Source organism: Lonchura striata, chromosome 31 (assembly GCF_050655825.1).
Source record: "Lonchura striata isolate lonStrDom1 chromosome 31, ASM5065582v1, whole genome shotgun sequence".
In the NCBI taxonomy this organism is placed as follows: Eukaryota; Metazoa; Chordata; class Aves; order Passeriformes; family Estrildidae; genus Lonchura; species Lonchura striata.
In genome coordinates this window covers 6,759,663-6,782,192 of record NC_140733.1, presented here as the reverse complement: position 1 = coordinate 6,782,192, position 22,530 = coordinate 6,759,663, and the positions used below count along the sequence as shown (strand labels likewise).

At 67.0% G+C, this 22,530-nt stretch overlaps 1 protein-coding gene across 5 annotated transcripts; it reads left to right on the top strand.

The window, feature by feature from the left end:
* The first annotated feature begins 40 nt into the window (after positions 1-40).
* Positions 41-22,530, top strand: LOC110478848 (pyruvate carboxylase, mitochondrial). 5 transcript variants are annotated; one of them, XM_085563975.1, is made up of 22 exons: positions 42-146; positions 2,137-2,263; positions 3,172-3,356; positions 4,637-4,802; positions 5,507-5,652; positions 6,806-6,923; positions 7,439-7,590; positions 8,059-8,177; positions 8,537-8,564; positions 8,771-8,905; positions 9,791-9,973; positions 10,752-10,896; positions 11,453-11,542; positions 12,813-13,034; positions 13,861-14,017; positions 14,819-15,059; positions 15,517-15,766; positions 16,522-16,766; positions 17,831-18,010; positions 18,778-19,026; positions 20,108-20,248; positions 21,388-22,530. In XM_085563975.1, exons 2-22 carry the CDS (start codon positions 2,137-2,139, stop codon positions 21,634-21,636), a joined length of 3,528 nt encoding a protein of 1,175 aa, XP_085420101.1. In that variant the 5' UTR covers positions 42-146; the 3' UTR covers positions 21,637-22,530. The 5 variants fall into 5 exon arrangements, with proteins under 5 accessions (XP_085420103.1, XP_085420101.1, XP_085420099.1 ...); XM_085563973.1 differs by lacking the exon at positions 42-146 and adding an exon at positions 802-851; XM_085563974.1 differs by lacking the exon at positions 42-146 and adding an exon at positions 1,587-1,651.

The following is a 22,530-nucleotide window of genomic DNA, read 5'->3' as shown; positions in this document are numbered from 1 at the left end:
AGCTCGGCGCTGGTGCGCATGCGCAGAACGAAGGGGCTCTTCTGCAGTTGCCATGGCAGCAGCTCGAGGTTGGGGGGAGAAGCTGCGCCTGCGCAGCGGCGCGATGAACGACGGGAGTTGTAGTCTCAGGAGCGCCCCGCACAAGGGTAAGGGGTTTTGGGGGGACTTCCTGTGAGGGAGGAGCGTTTCGGGGGCTCCGCACGCCCGCACTCCAGTGTCAGGGGGGAATGTCCTCCTAAAGGCGCTGAGAGGCCGTAGGACGCTTCTTAGAGGGCGGGGGTAGGCGCCCGCACCCTCCTGAAGGGCAGGGAGGTTCCAGCTCCTTCCCCTGAGGGGGGCGAAGGGGCCGCAGAGCGCCCGCCCGCGGAGTGGGGGGACCCCGGCGGGGCGGGGGCCATAGAGCGCTCTGGAGGCCCAGAGAGCGCCGTCATGGCGGGCAAAGCGCGCCCCCTGCCGGGCGGGAGGACCGCGCCCCGCGCCGCCGGAACGGGGCGGGGCCAGCGAACGTCACGTGAGATCACCCGACCCCGCCCCTCTCCTTGGCTCCGCCCCCGCCCCGTCAGCGCCCGCGGAGCCGCCAATGGCAGCGGGAGGCTCGGCCGTGACGTCAGACGGCCACGCCTCCTCATGCGAGGAGGGAGGGGGCGTGGCCTCGGGAATGCGTGACATTTGATTGAGCCAATAGCGAGGCGAGGGCGGAGGCGGCCGGGCCAATGAGAAGCCAGGCCTGGGGGAAGGGGGTGTGGCCCCGCTGACAGGGGGCGTGCCCGCTGGCGGGCGGCCAATGGGGGGAGAGGGGGCGGGGCCAGCGGGGCCGCCGGGACGCGGGGCGCAGCGGCGGTCGCGGAGCGGTGAGTGGGCACCACGTGACCTCCGGTATCGCCCGACTATCGCGACATGGCCCCCGCCATGCAGGGCAGCCCCGGGGGAACGGAGGGGCCGGGCCGCCTGCCCGCCGCGGGGGCTGCGACCCCCGCGAGCCCCGGAGCTGGGGAGCCCCCGTGGGACCCCGCACAGGATCGCCTATGGGTCCCCGTGGGTCCCGGGACCCCCCTGTGGGACCCCCCCATAGGGCCTGGGACCCCCTATAGGTCCCCGTGGGTCCCGGGACCCCCCTGTGGGACCCCCCCATAGGATCGCCTATGGGTCCCCGTGGGTCCCGGGACCCCCCACTGGACCCCCTGTGGGACCCCCCATAGGATCGCCTATGGGTCCCTATGGGGCCCGTGACCCCCTATAAGATCCCCTATAGTGCCCGAGACCCCCCTGTGGGATCCCCCATAGGATCCCCTATGGGGCCCGTGACCCCCTGTGGGGCCCGGGACCCCCCTTTGGGATCCCCTATACGGCCCTACACCCCCCGTGACCCCCCCATAGGCTCCGAGCCCTCCCCGTGCAGCCCCAGTGCTCCCAGTGCTCCCAGTTCGGCCCCCGGTGCCCCCCCGGGCCGGACTTTGCCCCCCCAGCCCCGGTTAATGATTTACCGGGGGAGGGGGAATTGGGGGCGGGGGCTGCGGGAGGGGGCGGGGGGAGCCCCGGGGAGGGGTGGGGGGGTCGGGGGGGTCGGGACCGGCGAGGGGCTCGGGAGGGAGGGAGGGGACAGCGGAGAGGGCAGCGGGGACAGGACACGGCCAGGGGACAGCGCGGGACGGTACCGGGGCTGGGGGGGGGTCCCGGGGGAATTGGGGGGTGCGAGAGGGGGTCCTGTGCAAATGGGGGTGTGGAAATGTTGGGGGGGGGTTGTGCAAAGTTTGGGGGGTTGTGCAAAGTTTGGGGGGTTGTGCAAGGGGGGGACAAGCCCGGGCAGGACCCTGAGTGTGCAAAAGGGGGCGGGGGGGGGGAGGGAATTGTGTAAAAAGCCTCGTGCAAAGGGGGGAAGGAGATCGGGGGGGATTTTGGGGGGGATTTTTGGGGGAGACCCCCGTGCGAGGGGAGATCAAAGCGGGGGGGGAGGGGTCAAAGGTCAGTGGGGCAGAGGGGAGTGGGGGAGGGGAGGGGGGGAGCCCCAGGGGCTTTTTTTAATCGGAGGGGTCAAAGGTCAGTGGGGCAGAGGGCAGCGGGGGGAGGGGAGGGGGATTCACCTGGGGGGGGTGGGGGTCGCACTGACCCCCCCTTTTCCCTCATTTTGCCCCCCAGATGTTCCAGCTGTGCCGCCCCCGCGGGGGCCGCGCCCTCCTGGGGCTGCGGCTGCTCCGGGGCCCCCCCGGGCCCGCCCGGCCCCTCAGCTACCGGCCCCTGCGCAAGGTCCTGGTGGCCAACCGGGGTGAGCCGCGGCGGGGACCCCCCGGGAATCCCGGGACACCCCCGGGACCCACCTGGGAACCCCCCCGGGAATCCCGGGACCACCCGGGACACCCCTGGGACCCACCTGGGAACCACCCCGGGAATCCCGGGACACCCCCGGGACCCACCTGGGAACCACCCCGGGAATCCCGGGACACTCCCGGGACCCACCTGGGACCCCCCCGGGAATCCCGGGACACTCCCGGGACCCACCTGGGAACCCCCCCGGGACCCCCCCGGGAATCCCGGGACACCCCCAGGACCACTCGGGATACCCCCAGGACACCCCCCCGGGACAGCCCCCGGGACCCCCCAGGAACCCTCGGAACCCACCCAGGACCCATCCAGGAACCCCCGGGACACCCCCTGGGAACCCACGGGAAACCCCCCTGGGACACCCCCCTGGGAACCACCTGGGACCCCCCCGGGACCCCCAAACCGCCTGAGCCCCCCTGAGCCCCCCCCGTGTCCTCTGCATCCCCCAATGTCCCTTTAACCCCCCCTGAGCCTGGGTGGCCCCAGGTGAGGTCACAAGCAGTGTCCCCAATATCCCCAAGGTGTCCCCAATGTCCCCAGAGTGTCCCCAGGGTGTCCCCAATGTCCCCAGAGTGTCCCCAGGGTGCCTGTCCCCGAGGTGAAGTCACTGTCCACGTGTCCTGGGCATGCACACGGAGCTGGGGATCCGCACGGTGGCCGTGTCCCTGTCCCGTGTGCCGTGTCCCCAGGGTGTCCCCAATGTCCCCAGTGTCCCCACGTCCCAAGGTGAAGTCACCATCCACGTGTCCTGGGCATGCACACGGATCTGCATGGTGGCCGTGTCCCTGTCCCGTGTCCCGTGTCCCCAGGGTGTCCCCATGTCCCCAACGTCCCCGTGTCCCCGTGGCCCAGGTGAGATCGCCATCCGCGTGTTCCGGGCCTGCACGGAGCTGGGCATCCGCACGGTGGCCGTGTACTCGGAGCAGGACACGGGCCAGATGCACCGGCAGAAGGCGGACGAGGCGTACCTGGTGGGCCGGGGGCTGCCCCCCGTGCAGGCCTACCTGCACATCCCCGACATCATCCGCGTGGCGCAGGTGCGGCGGGGACACGGCTGGGACAGCTGGGGACACGGCTGGGACACGGCGGGGACACGGCTGGGACAGCGGGGACACACCTGGGACAGCTGGGGACACAGCTGGGACACGGCGGGGACACGGCTGGGACAGCAGGGACACACCTGGGACAGCTGGGGACATGGCTGGGACACGGCTGGGAGAGTGGGGACACGCCTGGGATAGCTGGGGACACGGCTGGGACACGGCGGGGACACACCTGGGACAGCTGGGGACACGGCGGGGACACGGCTGGGAGAGTGGGGACACGCCTGGGACAGCTGGGGACACGGCTGGGACACGGCGGGGACAGCGGGGACACACCTGGGACATGGCTGGGAGAGTGGGGACACACCTGGGACAGCTGGGGACATGGCTGGGACACGGCTGGGAGAGTGGGGACATGGCTGGGACACGGCTGGGACAGCTGGAATAGCTGGGGACAGCCTCAGACACATCTGGGACACACCTGGGACACAGCTGGAATAGCTGGAACACACCTGGGGTAGGTGGGGACATGGCTGGGGACAGTGGGGACAGCCTCAGACACACCTGAGACACACTTGGGGACACCTGGGGATATGGGGACACACCTGGGACGCACCTGGGGACAGCAGGGACACACCTGGGACACAGCTGGAATAGCTGGGGACAGCTTCAGACACATCTGGGACACACCGGGGAACAGCTGGGGACACCTGGGGGTATGGGGGACACACCTGGGCACCCCTGGATACACCTGGGGACATTGGGACACCCCTGGGCACCCCTGGGGGTATGGGGGACACACCTGGGACACCCCTGGGCACCCCTGGGGACAGCAGGGAGGGGACATCGGGCACGGTGCCGCACCCGGGGACATCGGGGCTGCGCCCTGGCCCCGTAGGGGGGCGCTCTCATGGCCCCCTGTGCCCCTTCCTGGGGGGATCTGGGGAATTTGGGGTGGCCCCGTGACCCCCTCAATGCCCCAGGGGTGCCCTGGCTGCCCCGAGGGTGCCCTGGGGGTGCTCTTGTTGACCCTGGGTGCCCTGGGGATGCCCTGGGTGCCCCCTGGGAGCCCTGGGGGTGCCTTGGGGATGCCCTGGTTGCCCCGGGGGGTACCGTGGTTACCCCAAGGGTGCCTTGGTTGCCCCCAAGGGTGTCCTGGTTGCCCCGGGGGTGCCCCGGGGGTGCCCTTGTTGCCCCTGGGTGCCCTGAGGATGCCCTGGGGATGCTCTGGGTGCCCCCTGGGTGCCCCATTTGCCCCTGACCCACTCGCCCAGGAGAACGAGGTGGACGCCATCCACCCCGGCTACGGGTTCCTGTCGGAGCGGGCGGATTTCGCCCAGGCCTGCCTGGACGCCGGCGTTCGCTTCGTGGGGCCGCGGCCCGAGGTCGTGCGGCAGATGGGAGACAAAGTGGAGGCCCGGGCCATCGCCATCGCCGCGGGTGGGGGTCCCGGGGGGGGGCAGAGGGGGTGGGGGGGTTATCGGGGGGATCTGGGGGGATTTGAGCGGGGGGTTGGGGGGTTTAAAAGGGGATTTGGAGGGGTTTGAGGGGGATTTGGGGGGGATTTGGGGGGGTAATGGGGAGTTTGGGGGGGTTATTGGGGATTTGAGGGGAGTTTAGGGGGCTTATGGGGAGTTCAGGGGGGATTTGGGGGGATAATGGGGAGTTTGATGGGGATTTGGGGGGGCTTACGGGGGGATTTGGGGGGATTTGAGAGGGGGGTTGGGGGGTTATGGGGAGTTTGGGGAGGTTATGGGGGGGGTTAAAGGAGGATTTGGGGGGTTATGGGCAGCTGGAGGGGATTTGAGGGGGATTTGGGGGTTTCAAAGGGGATTTGGGGGGGTTATGGGGAGTTTGGGTGGGTTAAAGGGGGATTTTTTGGGGTTTCAGGGGTTTTTTTGGGGGTTTCAGGGTGGTCTTTTGGGATCTGGAGGATTTTGGGGTTTCAGGGGGGATTTTGAGGGGATTTTGGGGGGATCTGGGGTTTTGGGGGATCTGAGGGGGTTTGGGGGTTTTTTGGGGGGTTTCAGGAAGTTTTTGGGGGGATCTGGGATGATTTTGGGGGGATCCGGGATTTTGGGGGGTCTGGGATTTTGGGGGGATCCGGGATTTTGGGGGATCCGGGTCTCCAACCCTGCCCGCAGGGGTGCCGGTGGTGCCGGGGACGCCGTCGCCGGTGTCGGCGCTGGCCGAGGCTCGGGACTTCGCCTCCCGCGTCGGCTTCCCCGTCATCCTCAAGGCCGCGCACGGCGGCGGCGGCCGCGGCATGAGGGTGGTGCGAGCGCCCCAGGTACCGAGCCCGGGCAGCAGGACCCCAACCCACCCCCCCCGAAATCCCCAAAACCCCAAATCCACCCGAACCCACCCCTCCCGAATCCCCCGGAACCCGAATCCCTCAGAACCCAAATCCCTCAGAACCCAAATCCCCTGGAATTCCTGTGCCCAGGAACCCAAATCCACCAGAACCCAAATCCCTCAGAACCCAAATCCCTCAGAACCCCAAATCCACCAGAACCCAAATCTCCCAGAACCCCAAATCCCTCAGAACCCAAATCCCCCACAAATTCCCCCACCAGAGATCCAAAATCCCCCAGAACCCAAATCCCCTGGAATTCCTGTGCCCAGGAACCCGAATCCACCAGAACCCAAATCTCCCAGAACCCCAAATCCCCCAGAACCCAAACCCCCTGGAATTCCAGTGCCCAGAACCCAAATGTCCCGGAGCCCAAATCCCCCAGGATTTGGGGGAAATCCAGAGGAGAACAAATCCCTCAAGATCCCAAATCCCCCAGGAATGCCAAATCCTCAGAGGCCCAAATTGCTGGGAAATGAAATTCCCCAGCAACATCAAATCCCAAAACCCCAAATCCCCGCGCCCCAAATCCCAGGACCCCAAAATTCCAGGAGCTGTCATGTCCCCAGACCCCCAAACCCGCAGCCATCCCAACCCTCAGGAACCCCAAATCCTGGATCTGGGGGGACCCCAAAACTGGAGTGGGGGGAGCCTGGATTTGGGGGGACCCCGGTGTTTGAGGTACCCCAGGTTTTGGGGTACCAGATTTGGGGTAATGTGATGGGCTAGGGGCGAATCCCAGATCTGGGAAGAGCCCGGAATTTTGGGGACCCTGGATTTGGGTTCAGGGCTATCCTGGGATTTGGGATTCCTGGATTTAGGATTGCCAAGATTTGGGGTTCCTGCGTTTGGGGGGAACTCCAGCCAGGGATGTCCTGGGTTTTGGGTTTGCTGGGTTTTGGGGTCCCTGAAATTTGGGGATCCCTGGAATTTGGGGTCACAGAAATTTAGGCTTGCTGAATTTTTGGGTCCCTGGAATTTGGCAATCCCTGGAATTTGGGGTCTCTGGGTTTTGGGGTCGCTGAAATTTGGGGTCCCTGGAATTTGGGGGTCTCTGGAATTTGGGGAGCCACTTTCGGGGGTCCCGCAGGAGCTGGAGGAGAACTTCTCCCGCGCCACCTCGGAGGCTTTGGCCGCCTTTGGCAACGGGGACCTGTTCGTGGAGAAATTCATCGAGCGCCCGCGGCACATCGAGGTCCAGATCCTGGGTACGGCGCCTCGGGGCCCCCAAACTCCAGGGACCCCAATTTTGGGGGTCCCCGAGACTCTGAGAGGCCCTCGGGGGCTTCGGGGAGGTCTCGGGGGGCGTTGAGGGCACCCGGACAACCGTGGTCCTTTCAAGGGTCCATCTTTGGGGTTCCCAGTTCCCTTTCTGGGGTTCCCAGCTCCGTTTTTGGGTTCCCAGCTCCATTTTTGGGGTTCCCAGCTCCATTTTTGGGGTCTGTTATTCCATTTTTGGGGTTCCTGGTCCCCAGGTGATGCCCACGGGAACGTGGTCCACCTCTACGAGCGCGACTGCTCGGTGCAGGTCCATTTTTGGGTCTGTTATTCCATTTTTGGGGTTCCCATCTCCATTTTTGGGGTTCCCAGCTCCATTTTTGGGGTTCCCAGTTCCATTTCTGGGGTTCCCAGCTCCATTTCTGGGGTTCCCAGTTCCATTTTTGGGGTTCCCAGCTCCATTTCTGGGGTTCCCAGTTCCATTTCTGGGGTTCCTGGTCCCCAGGTGACGCCCACGGGAACGTGGTCCACCTCTACGAGCGCGACTGCTCGGTGCAGCGCCGGCACCAGAAGGTCGTGGAGATCGCCCCGGCCGCGCGGCTGCCGCCCGAGCTCCGCGCCCGCCTGGCCGACGACGCCGTGCGCCTGGCCCGGCAGGTGACACCCGGGGACAGCGGGGGGACAGTGGGGACACCCTGGGGACACTGCAGGGACACCATGGGACACCCCAGGGATGCACCAGGGACGGCGGGGAAACCGTGGGGACACCCTTGGGGACAGCAGGGACACCCTGGGAGAATGGGGTGGGATCCTGGGAGGACATTGGGGCACCCAGGTGGACATTGGGGGGCTCAGGTGGACATTGGGGCACCCAGGTGGACATTGGGGGGCTCAGGTGGACATTGGGGGGTTCAGGAGGACACTGGAGGATCTGGAGAACATCGAGTGAGCGGCAGAACAAGGGCAGCACCCCAGGAGGACATCGGGGGGTTTCAGGAGGACATTGGGGACCCCAGGGGGACATCAGGGGGGTTCAGGTGGACACTGGGGGGCTCAGGAGGACATTGGGGGACCCCGGCCGGGGCAGGGGGCGCCCGGACCCCCTGACAGGCCCGGGGGTCCCAGGTGGGCTACGAGAGCGCCGGCACCGTGGAGTTCCTGGTGGACCAGAGCGGGGAGTATTACTTCATCGAGGTCAACTCGCGGCTGCAGGTGGAGCACACGGTCACCGAGGAGATCACCGAGTGAGCCGGGCCCCAAAAACGGCAGGGGGGATCCCAGAAATAGTGGGGGGATCCCAAAACCAACAGGGGACCCCAAAACCAGCAGGGGCACCCAAAATGAGTGGGGGGGACCCTAAAAATGGTGGAGGAACCGGTGTGTCCCCATGTCCCCGTGTTCCCCGTGCCCCCTGACGCTGTGTCCCCCATTGTCCCACCATTGTCCCCATGTCCCTGCTGTCCCCCCATGTCCCTGTCCCCTGACACCGTGTCCCCCCGTGTCCCCCCATTGTCCCCTGACCCCGTGACCCTGCTGTTCCCCGTGTCCCCCATTGTCCCCACATGTCCCCACGTGTCCCCTGACCCCTGTCCCGTGTCCCCAGCGTGGACCTGGTGCACGCGCAGCTGCAGGTGGCCACAGGCTGCTCCTGTCCCTATGTCCCCGTGTCCCCCCGTGTCCCCTGTCCCATGTCCCCTGACCCGTGTCCCGTGTCCCCTGACCCGTGTCCCCCCGTGTCCCCTGTGTCCCCCCATGTCCCCATGTCCCCGTGTCCCCCCGTGTCCCCTGACCCGTGTCCCGTGTCCCCAGCGTGGACCTGGTGCATGCACAGCTGCAGGTGGCCGCGGGCCGCTCGCTGCCCGAGCTGGGGCTGCAGCAGGAGCGGATCCGCATCAACGGCTGCGCCATCCAGTGCCGCGTCACCACCGAGGACCCCGCGCGCGGCTTCCAGCCCGACACCGGCCGCATCGAGGTGACACGGACACGGGACACGGGACACGGGACACGGGACACGGGACACGGGACACGGGACACAGGGACATGGGGGACACGGGACACGGGACACGGGACACGGGACACAGGGACATGGCGATACGGGAGACAGGGACATGGGGCATGGGGACACGGGACATGGGGACATGGGACACGGGAGACACAGGACATGGGGACACCAGGACACCGAGGACACAGGGACAGCCCCGGGACCACCGGGATGGGGACAGCACCAGGACAGGGACAGCCCCGGGATGGGGACAGCCCCAGGACCCCCGGGACCACCAGGACACCGGGACACCAGGACAGGAACGGCCCCGGGACCCCCACCGGTGGAATCCCCTTGGGACTTCCCGTGCTGTGTCTGTAGCTTTGGAGGGATCTGTGGATTGTTCTTTGGATTTTGGGGTGTTCCCGTTGGATCTTGGGGTGCTCCCGTTGGATTTGGGGTGCTCCGCCTGGATTTGGGGTGTTCCCATGCTCTGGGGGTGCTCCCACTGGATCTTGGACTGCTCCCGCAGGATTTGGGGGTGCTCCCCCTGGATTTGGGGGTGCTCCCGTTGGATTTGGGGTGCTCCTGCTGGATCTCAGGCTGCTCCCCCTGGATTTTGGGGTCTTTCCATGCTCTGGGGGTGCTCCCCCTGGATCTCGGGGTGCCCCCATTGGATCTCGGGGTGCCCCACTGATGTCGGGGTGCTCTCGCTGGATCTCAGGGTGCCCACATTGGATCTCGAGGTGCCCCGCTGATCTCGGGGTGCCCCCGCTGGATCTCAGGGTGCCCCGCTGATCTCGGGGTGCCCTGCTGATCTCGGGGTGCCCTGCTGATCTCGGGGTGCCCCGCTGATGTCGGGGTGCCCGCCCGCAGGTGTTCCGCTCCGGGGAGGGGATGGGCATCCGCCTGGACGGCGCCTCGGCGTTCCAGGGCGCGCTCATCTCGCCGCACTACGACTCGCTGCTGGTCAAGGTGGTGGCGCACGGCCCCGACCAGCCGGCGGCCGCCGCCAAGATGAGCCGGGCGCTGGCCGAGTTCCGCATCCGCGGGGTCAAGGTGGCCGGGGGTCCCGGGGGGCTCCGGGGGGCTCCGGGGGGCTCCGGGGGTTTCCTGGGGGGTCCCGGGGGGCTTTGGGGGGACCCCGAGGGGCTTTGGAGGGTCCGGGGGGGTCCCGGGGGGCTTTGGGGGGGGTCCCGGGGGGCTTTGGGGGGACCCCGAGGGGCTTTGGAGGGTCCCCGAGGGGCTTTGGAGGGTCCCAGGGGGCTCCGGGGGGCTTTGGGGGAGTCCTCAAGGGGCTCCAGGGGGGTTTGAGGGGACCCCGAGGGGCTCGGGGCAGGGAAATGCTGTGGGAAGGGATTTGGGGCGCCCCGGGGTGACATTAGGGGGTGGAGGAGGTTTTGGGGGGGGGTCTCGGGGGGCTGATGTGGGGTTTGGGGATCCCTGGGGTGACATTAGGGGGTGGGGGAGGTTTTGGGGTGGGGTCTTGGGGAGCCCCCATCCCTCCCGGGGGTCTCGGGGTGCCCCTGACCCCGGAGGTCTTGGGGTGCCCCCATCTCTCTCAGGGGTCTCGGGGCACCCCCCAGCCCTCTCAAGGGTCTCGGGGTGCCCCCAGCCCTCTCAAGGGTCTCGGGGTGCCCCCAGCCTTCTCTGGCTGTCTTGGGGTGCCCCCAGCCCCCTCGGGGGTCTCAGGGAGGCCCCATCTCTCCCAGGGGTCTCAGGGCACCCCCACCCCTCTCAGGGGTCCCGGGGCGCCCCCATCTCTCCCAGGGGTCTCGGGGTGCCCCCAGCCCTCTGTGGGGGTCTCGGGGCGCCCCTGACCGCCGTGTCCCCGCAGACCAACATCCCGTTCCTGCAGAACGTGCTGGCTCACCCGCAGTTCCTGGCGGGCGAGGCCGACACGCAGTTCATCGACGAGAACCCCGAGCTCTTCCACCTGCGGCCCAGCCAGAACCGCGCCCAGAAGCTGCTGCACTACCTGGGTGCGCCGGGGGGCACCTGGGGGGCACCTGGGGGGCACCCGGGGGGTTTGGGGGGGGTCTGTGCGCACGCCTGGGCCCCCAAGGGGCGGAGGGACCCGGCCCTGGTACCTGCAGGTGTGCCCAGGGGTGTCCAAGGGTCCTCAGGTGTGCCCAGGTGTGGGGTTTGTCCCCCCAGGTGTGGGGTTTATCCCCCCCAGGTGTGGGGGTTTGTCCCCCCAGGTGGGAGTTTGTCCCCGCAGGTGGGGGTTTGTCCCTCCAGGTGTGGCGTTTATCCCCCCCAGGTGTGGGGGTTTGTCCCCCCCAGGTGTGCCCAGGTGGGGGGTTTGTCCCCCCAGGTGGGAGTTTGTCCCCGCAGGTGGGGGTTTGTCCCCCCAGGTGTGGGGTTTGTCCCCCCAGGAGTGGGGTTTGTCCCCCCAGGTGTGAGGAGCCCCCGAACCCCCTCTCCTGTGGCTCTCAGGGGAGCCTGGCCGAGGCCGGGCAGGCTCTGGGGGGCTCGGGGGGGATTTTGGGGGGTCCCCGGGGCTGCCACCCCCTGTCACACCCGTCCCCCCCCCAGGCCACGTGATGGTGAACGGGCCCAGCACCCCCCTGCCCGTGAAGGCCAAGGCGGCGCTGGTGGAGCCGACCCCGCCCCCGGTGCCCATGGGTGAGTGGGGGCACGGCCCGGGGGTCCCCGGGGTGTCCCAGGGTATCCCACGGTGTCCCCAGGGTGTCCCAGGGTGTCCCCAGGGTGTCCCAGGGTATCCCACGGTGTCCCCAGGGTGTCCCAGGGTGTCCCTGGGTGTCCCAGGGTGTCCCCAGGGTGTCCCAGGGTATCCCACGGTGTCCCCAGGGTGTCCCTGGGTGTCCCCAGGGTGCCCCCTGCCCCACACTGACCCTGTCCCCTTTGGTGACCCCTCACTGCCCCCTCGCTGACCCCCAATCCCTGCCCCACACAGCCCCCTGCCCCCTCTGTGCCCCCTCTGTGCCACTCCTGCCCCTCCGTGCCCCTCACTGACCCCCCTCACCCCCCTCTCTACCCCTCTCTGCCCCACACTGACCCCTCACCCCCACACTGACCCCTCACCCCTCACTGACCCCTCACCCCCACACTGACCCCTCACCCCCACACTGACCCCTCACCCCCTCACTGACCCCTCACCCCCTCACTGACCCCTCCGTGCCCCACACTGACCCCTCACCCCCACACTGACCCCTCACCCCCCTCACTGACCCCTCACCCCCTCACTGACCCCTCACCCCCTCACTGACCCCTCCGTGCCCCACACTGACCCCTCACCCCCTCACTGACCCCTCACCCCCACACTGACCCCTCACCCCCTCACTGACCCCTCACCCCCACACTGACCCCTCACCCCCCACACTGACCCCTCACCCCCTCACTGACCCCTCACCCCCTCACTGACCCCTCACCCCCACACTGACCCCTCACCCCCCACACTGACCCCTCACCCCCACACTGACCCCTCCGTGCCCCTCACTGACCCCTCACCCCCTCACTGACCCCTCACCCCCACACTGACCCCTCACCCCCCTCACTGACCCCTCACCCCCACACTGACCCCTCACCCCCCTCACTGACCCCTCACCCCCACACTGACCACTCACCCCCACACTGACCCCTCACCCCCTCACTGACCCCTCACCCCCACACTGACCCCTCACCCCCTCACTGACCCCTCACCCCCCACACTGACCACTCACCCCCACACTGACCCCTCACCCCCCTCACTGACCCCTCACCCCCTCACTGACCCCTCACCCCTCACTGACCCCTCACCCCCCTCACTGACCCCTCACCCCCCACACTGACCACTCACCCCCACACTGACCCCTCACCCCCCACACTGACCCCTCACCCCCCTCACTGACCCCCCCTCACCCCTCACCCCTCACGCCCTGTCCCGGTGCCGCAGGCGCGCCGCCGCCGGGGCTGCGGGCCGTGCTGCAGCGCGAGGGCCCCGCGGGCTTCGCGCGGGCGCTGCGGCGGCACCGGGGGCTGCTGCTGACCGACACCACCTTCCGCGACGCCCACCAGTCCCTGCTGGCCACGCGCGTCCGCACCCGCGACCTCGCCCGCGTCGCGCCCTTCGCGGCCCACGCGCTCAGCCCCCTGTGCAGCATGGAGACCTGGGGCGGTGAGGGAGGGCAGGGGAGGGGAGGGCAATTGAGGGGAGGGGAGGGGCTTAAGGGGGTGTGGCAGATTGGGAGGGGTTTAATGGGGTGTGCTAGGGAGGGGTTTTGGAGGGTGGGACAGGGAGGGGAGGGGCTTAACGGGGTGGGGAAGTGAGGGGAGGGGCTTAGTTGGGATGTAGCAGGTGTGGGAGGGGCTTGATGGGGTGTGGCAAGCAGGGGAGGGGCTTAAAGGGGCGTGGCGGCGAGGGGAGGGGCTTTGGAGGGTGGGGCAGGGAGGGGAGGGGTGTAACGGTGTCAAATTAAGGGGAGGGGCTTAACGGGGTGTGGCCGACATGGGAGGGGCTTGGTGGGGAGGGGCTTGATGGGGTGTGGCCAAGGGGTGAGGGCAGGGCTTGACTGATGGGGCGTGGCCGTCATGCGATGGGCGTGGCTGTCATGCGATGGGCGTGGCTGTCATGCGATGGGCGTGGCTGTCATGTGATAGGTGTGGCCGTCATGTTATGGGCGTGGCTGTCATGTTATGGGCATGGCTGTCATGTGATGGGTGTGGCCGTCATGCGATGGGCGTGGCTTTGTGGGGGCGTGGATCACAGTGGGCGTGGCTCTCAAGGGGCGTGGCTTGTGAGGGGTGTGGTTTTTGTGATGGGCGTGTCTCGCGTGGGCGTGGCTCACAGTGGGCGTGGCTCTCGAGGGGCGTGTCTCACGTGGGTGTGGCTCGAGGGGGGCGTGGCTCGTGTGGGCGTGGCTCCTGTGGGCGTGTCTCGCGTGGGCGTGTCTCGCGTGGGCGTGGCTCCTGTGGGCGTGTCAGCGAGCCGGGCGCGCCCGCAGGCGCCACCTTCGACGTGGCCATGCGCTTCCTGCACGAGTGCCCCTGGGAGCGGCTGCGGGAGCTGCGGCGCCTCGTGCCCAACATCCCCTTCCAGATGCTGCTGCGCGGCGCCAACGCCGTGGGCTACACCAACTACCCCGACAACGTCGTGCAGCGGTGCGGGCGCGGGGGCACCGGACACCGGGGGGACATGGGGGGACACCGTGGACACCGGGGGGACACCAGGGACACCATGGGGACATGGGGGGACACCAGGGACACCATGGGGACACCAGGGGGACACGGGGGGACATCAGGGACACGGGGGGGACACTGTGGGGATGCTACAGGGAATTGGGGACACCACGGGGACGCCCAGGGACATGGGGGGACACTGTGGGGACACGGGGGAACACCATGGGGACACTGCAGGGAACTGGGGACACCGCGGGACACTGTGGGGACACGGGGGGACACGGGGACCCTGTGGGGACACTACAGGGACACCAGAGGGAGACCTGGGGACACGGGGACCCTGTGGAGACACCACAGGGACACCAGAGGGACATCGCGGGGACATCACAGGGACACTGCAGGGACACGGGGACGTGGGGACACCATGGGGACACTACAGGGAATTGGGGACACCGCGGGAACACCGGGGGACATGGAGAGGCAGGGAGGGACATGGGGGCGTTGGGGACATGGGGGACAGGGGGACAGGGGACATTGGGGACACAGAAAGGGGATCCTGGGGACACAAAGGGGACACGGGGACACACAAAGGGGACCCTGGGGACATGATGGGACAGGGGACTGCGGGACACTGGGGACACAAAGGGGACCCTGGGGACACAAAGGGACCCTGAGGACACAAAGGGCACCCTGGGGACACACAAAGGGGACCCCGGGGACTCTCCGCCCGAGCACCCGAACGTCCCCGCGGGCCGTGGCCGTGACGGCCGCCTGCGCGCGCAGGTTCTGCGAGGTGGCCGTGGCCAACGGCATGGACATCTTCCGCGTCTTCGACGCCCTCAACTACGTGCCCAACCTGCTGCTGGGCGTGGAGGCGGCGGGCAGCGCCGGCGCCGTGGTGGAGGCCGCGCTCTCCTACACCGGCGACGTGGCCGACCCCACGCGCACCAAGTACAGCCTGGACTACTACCTGGGGCTGGCCCGCGAGCTGGTGGCAGCGGGGACACACGTGCTCTGCATCAAGGTCTGGGGGAGTTTGGGGGGTCCTGGGGGGATTTCAGGGGAGTTTGGGGGTCCTGGGGCGGGTTTGGGGGGAGTTTGAGAAAGGGAGTTTGGGGGCAATGGGATGGGGTTGGCCTGGAGCTGGTGGCAGCGGGGACACACGTGCTCTGCATCAAGGTCTGGGGGGTTTGGGGGAGTTTGGGGGGAGTTTGTGGGTCCTGGGGAGGTTTGGGGGAGTTTGGGGGGTCCTGGGGGAGTTTGGGAGTCCTGGGGTGATTTGGGGGGAGTTTGGGGGTCCTGGGGGGGTTTGGGGTTCCTGGGGGGTTTTGGGGGGTCCTGAGAGGGTCTGAGGGGTCTTGGGGGTGTTTTGGGGTCCTGGGCGGATTTGGTGGTCCTGGGGGAGTTTAGGGAGTCCTGGTGGAATTTAGGGGGGGTTTGGGGGTCCCCCGTGTCCCCCATGACCCCCGTGGCCTCCCCAGGACATGGCGGGGCTGCTGACGCCCGCGGCCGCCCGGCTGCTGGTGGGGGCCCTGCGGGAGCAGCACCCCGAGGTGCCCCTGCACGTGCACACCCACGACACGGCCGGCGCCGGCGTGGCGTCCATGCTGGCGGCCGCCCAGGCCGGCGCCGACGTGGTGGACGTGGCCGTGGACGCCATGTCCGGCATGACCTCCCAGCCCAGCATGGGCGCCGTGGTGGCCTGCACCCGCGGGACCCCGCTGGACACAGGTGGGGACGGGGGCTTGGAGGGACACCAGGGCTTGGGGTGACACCGGGGGTTGGGGGGACACCAGGGGTTTGGGGTGACACCAGGGGTTGGGGGGACACCAGGGGTTGGGGTGACACCAGGGGTTGGGGTGACACCAGGGATTGGGGGGACACCGGGGGTTTGGAGGCACAGCAAGAGTTTGAGATGTCCCCAAGGGTTTGAGATGTCACCAAGGCTTGAAAGGGACAATGAGGGTTCAAGGTGCCACCAAGAGGTTGAGAAGTCCCCAGGGGCTGAAGGGGACAGTGAGGGTTGGAGGGACACCAAGGGTTTGAGGGACACCAAGGGTTTGAGATGTCACCAAGGATTGAAGGGACAACGAGGGCTGGAGGGACACCAAGAACTGGAGGAGATGCCAGAAACTGGGGGGACAATGAGGGCTTGAGATGTCACCGAGAGCTGGAGGGAAGACGGGGCTGGGAGGGGCCTCCAAGGCTCTGAAGGGACCACCGAGCTTTGGGGGACAGCAGGGGATGGAGGGGACATCGAGACCTGGCGGGACAACAAGAATTTGAGTGGCCACCAAAGGTCTGGAGGTGTCACCAAGGCTTTGAGGAGCCACAGTGGTCGTGCAGGCGCCACCGGAGCCAGAACTTCATTCCCAATCCGTGGTGCCTCCACACCCGTGGTGTCCCCACGTGTCCTCACGTGTCCCCGCGTGTCCCCACGTGTCCCCGCGTGTCCCCACGTGTCCCCACATGTCCCCCGTCCCCAGGCATCGACCTGGAGCGCGTCTTCGAGTACAGCGAGTACTGGGAGGCGGCGCGGGGCCTCTACGCTGCCTTCGACTGCACGGCCACCATGAAGTCCGGCAACGCCGACGTCTACGAGAACGAGATCCCGGGCGGGCAGTACACCAACCTGCACTTCCAGGCCCACGCCATGGGGCTGGGACACAAGTTCAAGGAGGTCAAGAAGGCCTACACCGAGGCCAACAAGATGCTCGGGGACCTCATCAAGGTGGGGTGGCCCTGGGGGCTCCGGGGGGTCTCCACAGGAGGGTGGCCCTGGGTGGGTGGTGGCCATGGGTGGGTGGTGGCCATGAGTGGGTGGTGTGGCCATGGGTGGGTGGTGGCCGTGGGGTGGTGTGGCCATGGGGTGGGTGGTGGCCGTGGGGTGGTGTGGCCATGGGGTGGGTGGTGTGGCCATGGGTGGGTGGTGGCCATGAGTGGGTGGTGGCCATGGGTGGGTGATGGCCATGAGTGGGTGGTGGCCATGGGTGGGTGGTGTGGCCATGGGTGGGTGGTGGCCATGGGTGTGTGGTGGCCGTGGGGTGGTGTGGCCATGGGGTGGGTGGTCTCCAAGAGAAGGTCTCCCTGGGGCAGGTGCTGTCCGTGGCGTGGAGGATCTCTGTGGGGTGGGTGGTCTCCATGGGTGGGTGTCCCACCCGGGGTGGTCATGTGGTGACCCCCGGGGTGAGCCAGGAGGGTCCCCCCAAGCTGACCCATGAGATGACCCATGAGATGACCACTAAAATGAAATGACCCCTGAGATGACCCCAAGAGGTTCCCCCCACACTGACCCATGAGATGACCGACGAGGTGACCCCTGAGATGAAATGACCCCTAAGATGAGATGAGATGACCCTGAGAGTTCACCCATGAGCTTCTCTCCACACTGACCCTTGAGCTGACCCCTGAGATGAACCCAAGATGAGGTGACCTCTGAGGTGACCCCTGAGATGAGATGAGCTGACCCATGAGGTCACCCATGAGGTGTCCCCAAGAGGTTGCCCCCACATTGACCCCTGAGATGACCCCTGGGATGAGGTGAGGTGACCCCCGAGATGACCTGTGAGATGACCCATGAGATGAGATGACCCCTGAGATGACCCCTGAGATAAGATGACCCCCGAGATGACCCCTCAGACTTCACCCAAGAGGTTCCCCTCACTGACCCAAGAGCTGATCCTTGAGTTGACCACAAGGTGACCCCAAGTTGCGCCATGAGTTGAGCATGGGGTGACCCCTGGGTGACCCCTGGGTGACCCCTGGGTGACCCCTGGGTGACCCCGGTGCCCGCAGGTGACGCCCACCTCCAAGGTGGTGGGGGACCTGGCGCAGTTCCTGGTGCAGAACGCGCTGTCGCGCGCCGAGGCCGAGGCGCGGGCGGACGAGCTCTCCTTCCCCCGCAGCGTGGTGGAGTTCCTGCAGGGCCACATCGGGGAGCCCCCGGGCGGCTTCCCCGAGCCCCTGCGCTCCCGCGTGCGTGGGGGACGGACGGGGGGACTGGGGGACTGGGGGGACTGGGGGGACTGGGAGGGGAATGGGGGGACTGGGACAGACTGGGACAGACTGCGATGGGATTGGGAGGGACTGGGAGGGACTGGGAGGGGACTGGGGGGACTGGGAGGGACTGGGAGGGACTGGGGGGGACTGGGATGGGACTGGGATGGGACTGGGGGGACTGGGAGGGGAATGGGGGGACTGGGAGGGACTGGGAGGGAACTGGGAGGGACTGGGATGGGACTGGGGGGACTGGGAGGGGAATGGGGGGACTGGGAGGGACTGGGAGGGGAATGGAGGGACTGGGAGGGAACTGGGAGGGGATTGGGAGGGACTGGGAGGGACTGGGATGGGACTGGGAGGGACTGGGGGGACTGGGAGGGGAATGGGGGGGAATGGGGGGGACTGGGAGAGGGAATGGGGGGACTGGGAGGGACTGGGACAGGGATGGGACTGGGATGGGACTGGGGGGGACTGGGAGGGGAATGGAGAGGGACTGGGGGGGACTGTCCCATTTCCATGGTGTCCCTGCCCCATTCCCGAGCCCCCCGCCCCATTTCAATCCCCCCGCCCCATCCCGAGCCCCCCGCCCCATTTCACGCCCCCGCCCCACCCCGAGCCCCCCGCCCCATTTCACGCCCCCCGCCCCACTCCAATCCCCCCACCCCATCCCGAGCCCCCCGCCCCATTTCACGCCCCCGCCCCATCCCGAGCCCCCCGCCCCATTTCACGCCCCCGCCCCGCAGGTGCTGAAGGATCTCCCGCGGGTCGAGGGGCGCCCGGGGGCGTCGCTGCCCCCCCTGGACTTCGAGGCGCTGGGCCGGGAGCTGGGGGCGCGGCACGGGGCGCCCCCCAGCCCCGAGGAGCTGCTCTCGGCCGCGCTCTACCCCAAGGTGTACGAGGAGTTCCACGCCTTCCGCAGCACCTTCGGGCCCGTGGCCTGCCTGGGCACCCGCCTCTTCCTCGAGGGGCCCGCCATCGCCGAGGAGTTCGAGGTGCTGGGGGACTGGGGGGACTGGGGGGACTGGGGGGGGACTTGGGGGTGCTGGGAGGGACTGGGAGGGGAGTGGGGGGTACTGGGGGGACTGGGGGGGGATTTGAGGACACTGGGAGGGGATTTGGGGGGACTGTAGGGACTGGGAGGGGAGTGGGGGGTACTGGGAGGGGATTTGGGAGCACTGGGATGGACTGGGGGAGACTGGGAGGGGATTTGGGGGCACTGGGATGGACTGGGGGGGACTGGGAGGGGATTTGGGGGCACTGGGAGGGGATTTGGGGGGACTGTAGGGACTGGGAGGGGAGTGGGGGGTACTGGGAGGGGATTTGGGAGCACTGGGATGGACTGGGGGGGACTGGGAGGGGATTTGGGGGTGCTGGGAGGGACTGGGGGGGACTGGGGGGACTAGGGAGGGATTTGAGGACACTGGGAGGGGATTTGGGGGTGCTGAGAGGGGACTAGGATGGACTGGGGGGGACTGGGGAGAGACTGGGAGGGACTGGGAGGGGATTTGGGAGCACTGGGAGGGGAGTGGGACCTGTGCACGCCTGGAGCTCCTTGCCCAGCCCTGAGCAAGCGTGGTGAGACCCTGCACATGCCTTACACAGCAGTTACACACAGTTACACACCAGTTACACACGGTTACACGCAGTCACACACAGTTACACACAGTTACACACAGTTACACACAGTTACACACAGTCACACACAGTCACACACAGTTACACACAGTTACACACAGTTACACCCAGTTTACACCAAGTTTACTTGCAGGTGGAGCTGGAGCGGGGCAAGACGCTGCACATCCCTTACACACACAGCAGTTACACACAGTTACACACAGTTACACACAGTTACACACAGTTACACGCAGTTACACACAGTTACACACAGTTACACGCAGTTACACGCAGTTACACAGCAGTTACTCATGGTTTACTCGCAGGTGGAGCTGGAGCGGGGCAAGACGCTGCACATCCCTTACACACACAGCAGTTACACACCAGTTACACCCAGTTACACGCAGTTACACACAGTTACACGCAGTTACACAGCAGTTACTCATGGTTTACTCGCAGGTGGAGCTGGAGCGGGGCAAGACGCTGCACATCAAGGCGCTGGCGCTCGGGGACCTGAACGCGGCCGGGCAGCGCGAGGTTTTCTTTGAGCTCAACGGGCAGCTCAGATCCATCCTGGTCCGGGACACGCAGGCGCTCAAGGTGCGGCCGGGCCGGGGCTCGGCGCAGTTGGGGGAGTTTGGGACAGTTTGGGGGGAGTTTGGGACAGTTTGGGGGGATTTTGGGACAGTTTGGGGGGAGTTTGGGGCAGTTTGGGGGGATTTCGGGGCAGTTTGGGGGGATTTCGGAGGAGTTTGGGAGGATTTGGGAGGGTCTAGAGGGGGTTTGAGAGGAATTTAGGGGCTGTGGGGGGATCTGGGGCACACAGAGGTGACTTTGGGGCACACGGAGGTGACTTCGGGTGACACAGGGGTGACTTTGGGGCACACAAGGTTGACATTGGGTGACACAGGGGTGACTTTGGGTGACACAGGGATGACTTTGGGTGACACGTGGGTGACTTTGGGGCACACAAGGGTGACTTTGGGGCACACAAGGTTGACATTGGGTGACACAGGGGTGACTTTGGGGCACACAGGAGTGACTTTGGGGCACACAGGGGTGACTTTGGGGCACACAGGGATGACTTTGGGGCACACAGAGGTGACTTTGGGGCACACGGGTGACTTTGGGGCACACTGGTGACTTTGGGGCACACAGAGGTGACTTTGGGGCACACAGGGGTGACTTCGGGGCACACTGGTGACTTTGGGGCACACAGAGGTGACTTTGGGGCACACAGGGGTGACTTCGGGGCACACTGGTGACTTTGGGGCACACAGAGGTGACTTTGGGGCACACAGGGATGACTTTGGGGCACACAGGGGTGACTTTGGGTGACACAGGAGTGACTTTGGGGCACACAAGGGTGACTTTGGGGCACACAGGGGTGACTTTGGGGCACACAGGGATGACTTTGGGGCACACAGAGGTGACTTTGGGGCACACAGGGGTGACTTTGGGGCACACTGGTGACTTTGGGGCACACAGGGGTGACTTTGGGTGACACAGGAGTGACTTTGGGGCACACAGAGGTGACTTTGGGTGACACAGGAGTGACTTTGGGGCACACAAGGGTGACTTTGGGGCACACAGGGATGACTTTGGGGCACACAGAGGTGACTTTGGGGCACACAGGGGTGACTTTGGGGCACACTGGTGACTTTGGGGCGCCCGGGGTGGCCCGAGGTGACCCCCGAGAGTCCCAGCTGACCCCTGCCCCCTCCCATCCCCCCCCCCAGGAGATGCACGTGCACCCCAAGGCCGAGAAGGGCGCCAAGGGCCAGGTGGGCGCCCCGATGCCCGGGGAGGTGGTCGAGGTCCGGGTGCAGGAGGGGGCGGCGGTGGCCAAGGGCGACCCGCTGTGCGTGCTCAGCGCCATGAAGATGGAGACCGTGGTGACGGCGCCCGTGGCGGGCAAGGTCACCAAGATCCACGTGCGCCCCGGGCTCAGCCTCGAGGGCGACGACCTCATCGCCGTCATCGAGTAGATGTTGGGGGGGTTCCCCCCCAAAAAATCCCCCCAAGGAACCCCGAAACCCCCCCGGAAACAACCTCGTGGAAATGGGGCGTGGCCCCTTTAAGAGCCCCCCCGGTGGGTGGCGCCCCCTGGTGGGGGCTGGGCGGTACAACAAGGCCTTAATGGGGGGGGCGTGTCTTAATTAGGGGGGGCCACGTCTTAATTAAGAGGTGCCCCGTGAAGGGGGGGTCCCGCTCCGGGGGGACGCCTCATTTTTGGGGAGGGGGCAGCCCCAATTTTGGGGGGGGCTCATTAAGTGGGGGTGGCTCCTTTTTTAGGTTGGTACGATCCATTTTGGGGGGGGGAGACACACCCAATAATTGGGGTGCCCCCCCCATTTTTTGGGCATTTCACCCCATTTTGGGGGCTGAAACTTCTTTGGTGGGGGGGTTGAAGCAGAGTTTGGGGGGGTCACCCCATTTTTAGGGGCTTCATTTCCTGCGGACCCCCCCCCGATTTTGTCCCCCCACAGATTTTGAGCCGGCCAATCCCCCCCCCCATTTTTGGGGGTCCCCTCGCACTCTGGGGGGAGCCCCCCGCCCTCCCCCCATCCCTGCCAAGCTGCCTTAGGGGGATCTGGAAGATTTTTGGGGGGGGGGAGGGGAGGGGTGGGTGTGGCCGCCCCTCCCCCATCCCCCCCCACCCCCCCCCCGCTTTTGCCAAACGCCCCCGGGGGTGGGGGAGGGGAGGGGGCGGAGCCTGTGACCAAAGGAGGGGCTTGAACTGGACTGGGGGGGAGGGGCCGCCCCTCCCCCCTCCCCGCGGGGACTCGAACTGGAGAGGGAGGGGCCGCCCCTCCCCCACGCGCCCCCTCCCCCACCCCCCATTTTGGGGGGTCCCGGGCAATAAAAACTGGACTAACGGC

Bases quoted from the DNA above. Each gene is read 5' to 3' on its own strand.
- LOC110478848 (XM_085563977.1), top strand. From the start codon at position 2,137: ATGTTCCAGCTGTGCCGCCCCCGCGGGGGCCGCGCCCTCCTGGGGCTG. The intron at 8,178-8,742 runs GTGAGCCGGGCC...CCGTGTCCCCAG, and splicing joins GTCACCGAGGAGATCACCGA to CGTGGACCTGGTGCATGCAC. The intron at 13,035-13,860 runs GTGAGGGAGGGC...GCGCGCCCGCAG, and splicing joins CAGCATGGAGACCTGGGGCG to GCGCCACCTTCGACGTGGCC.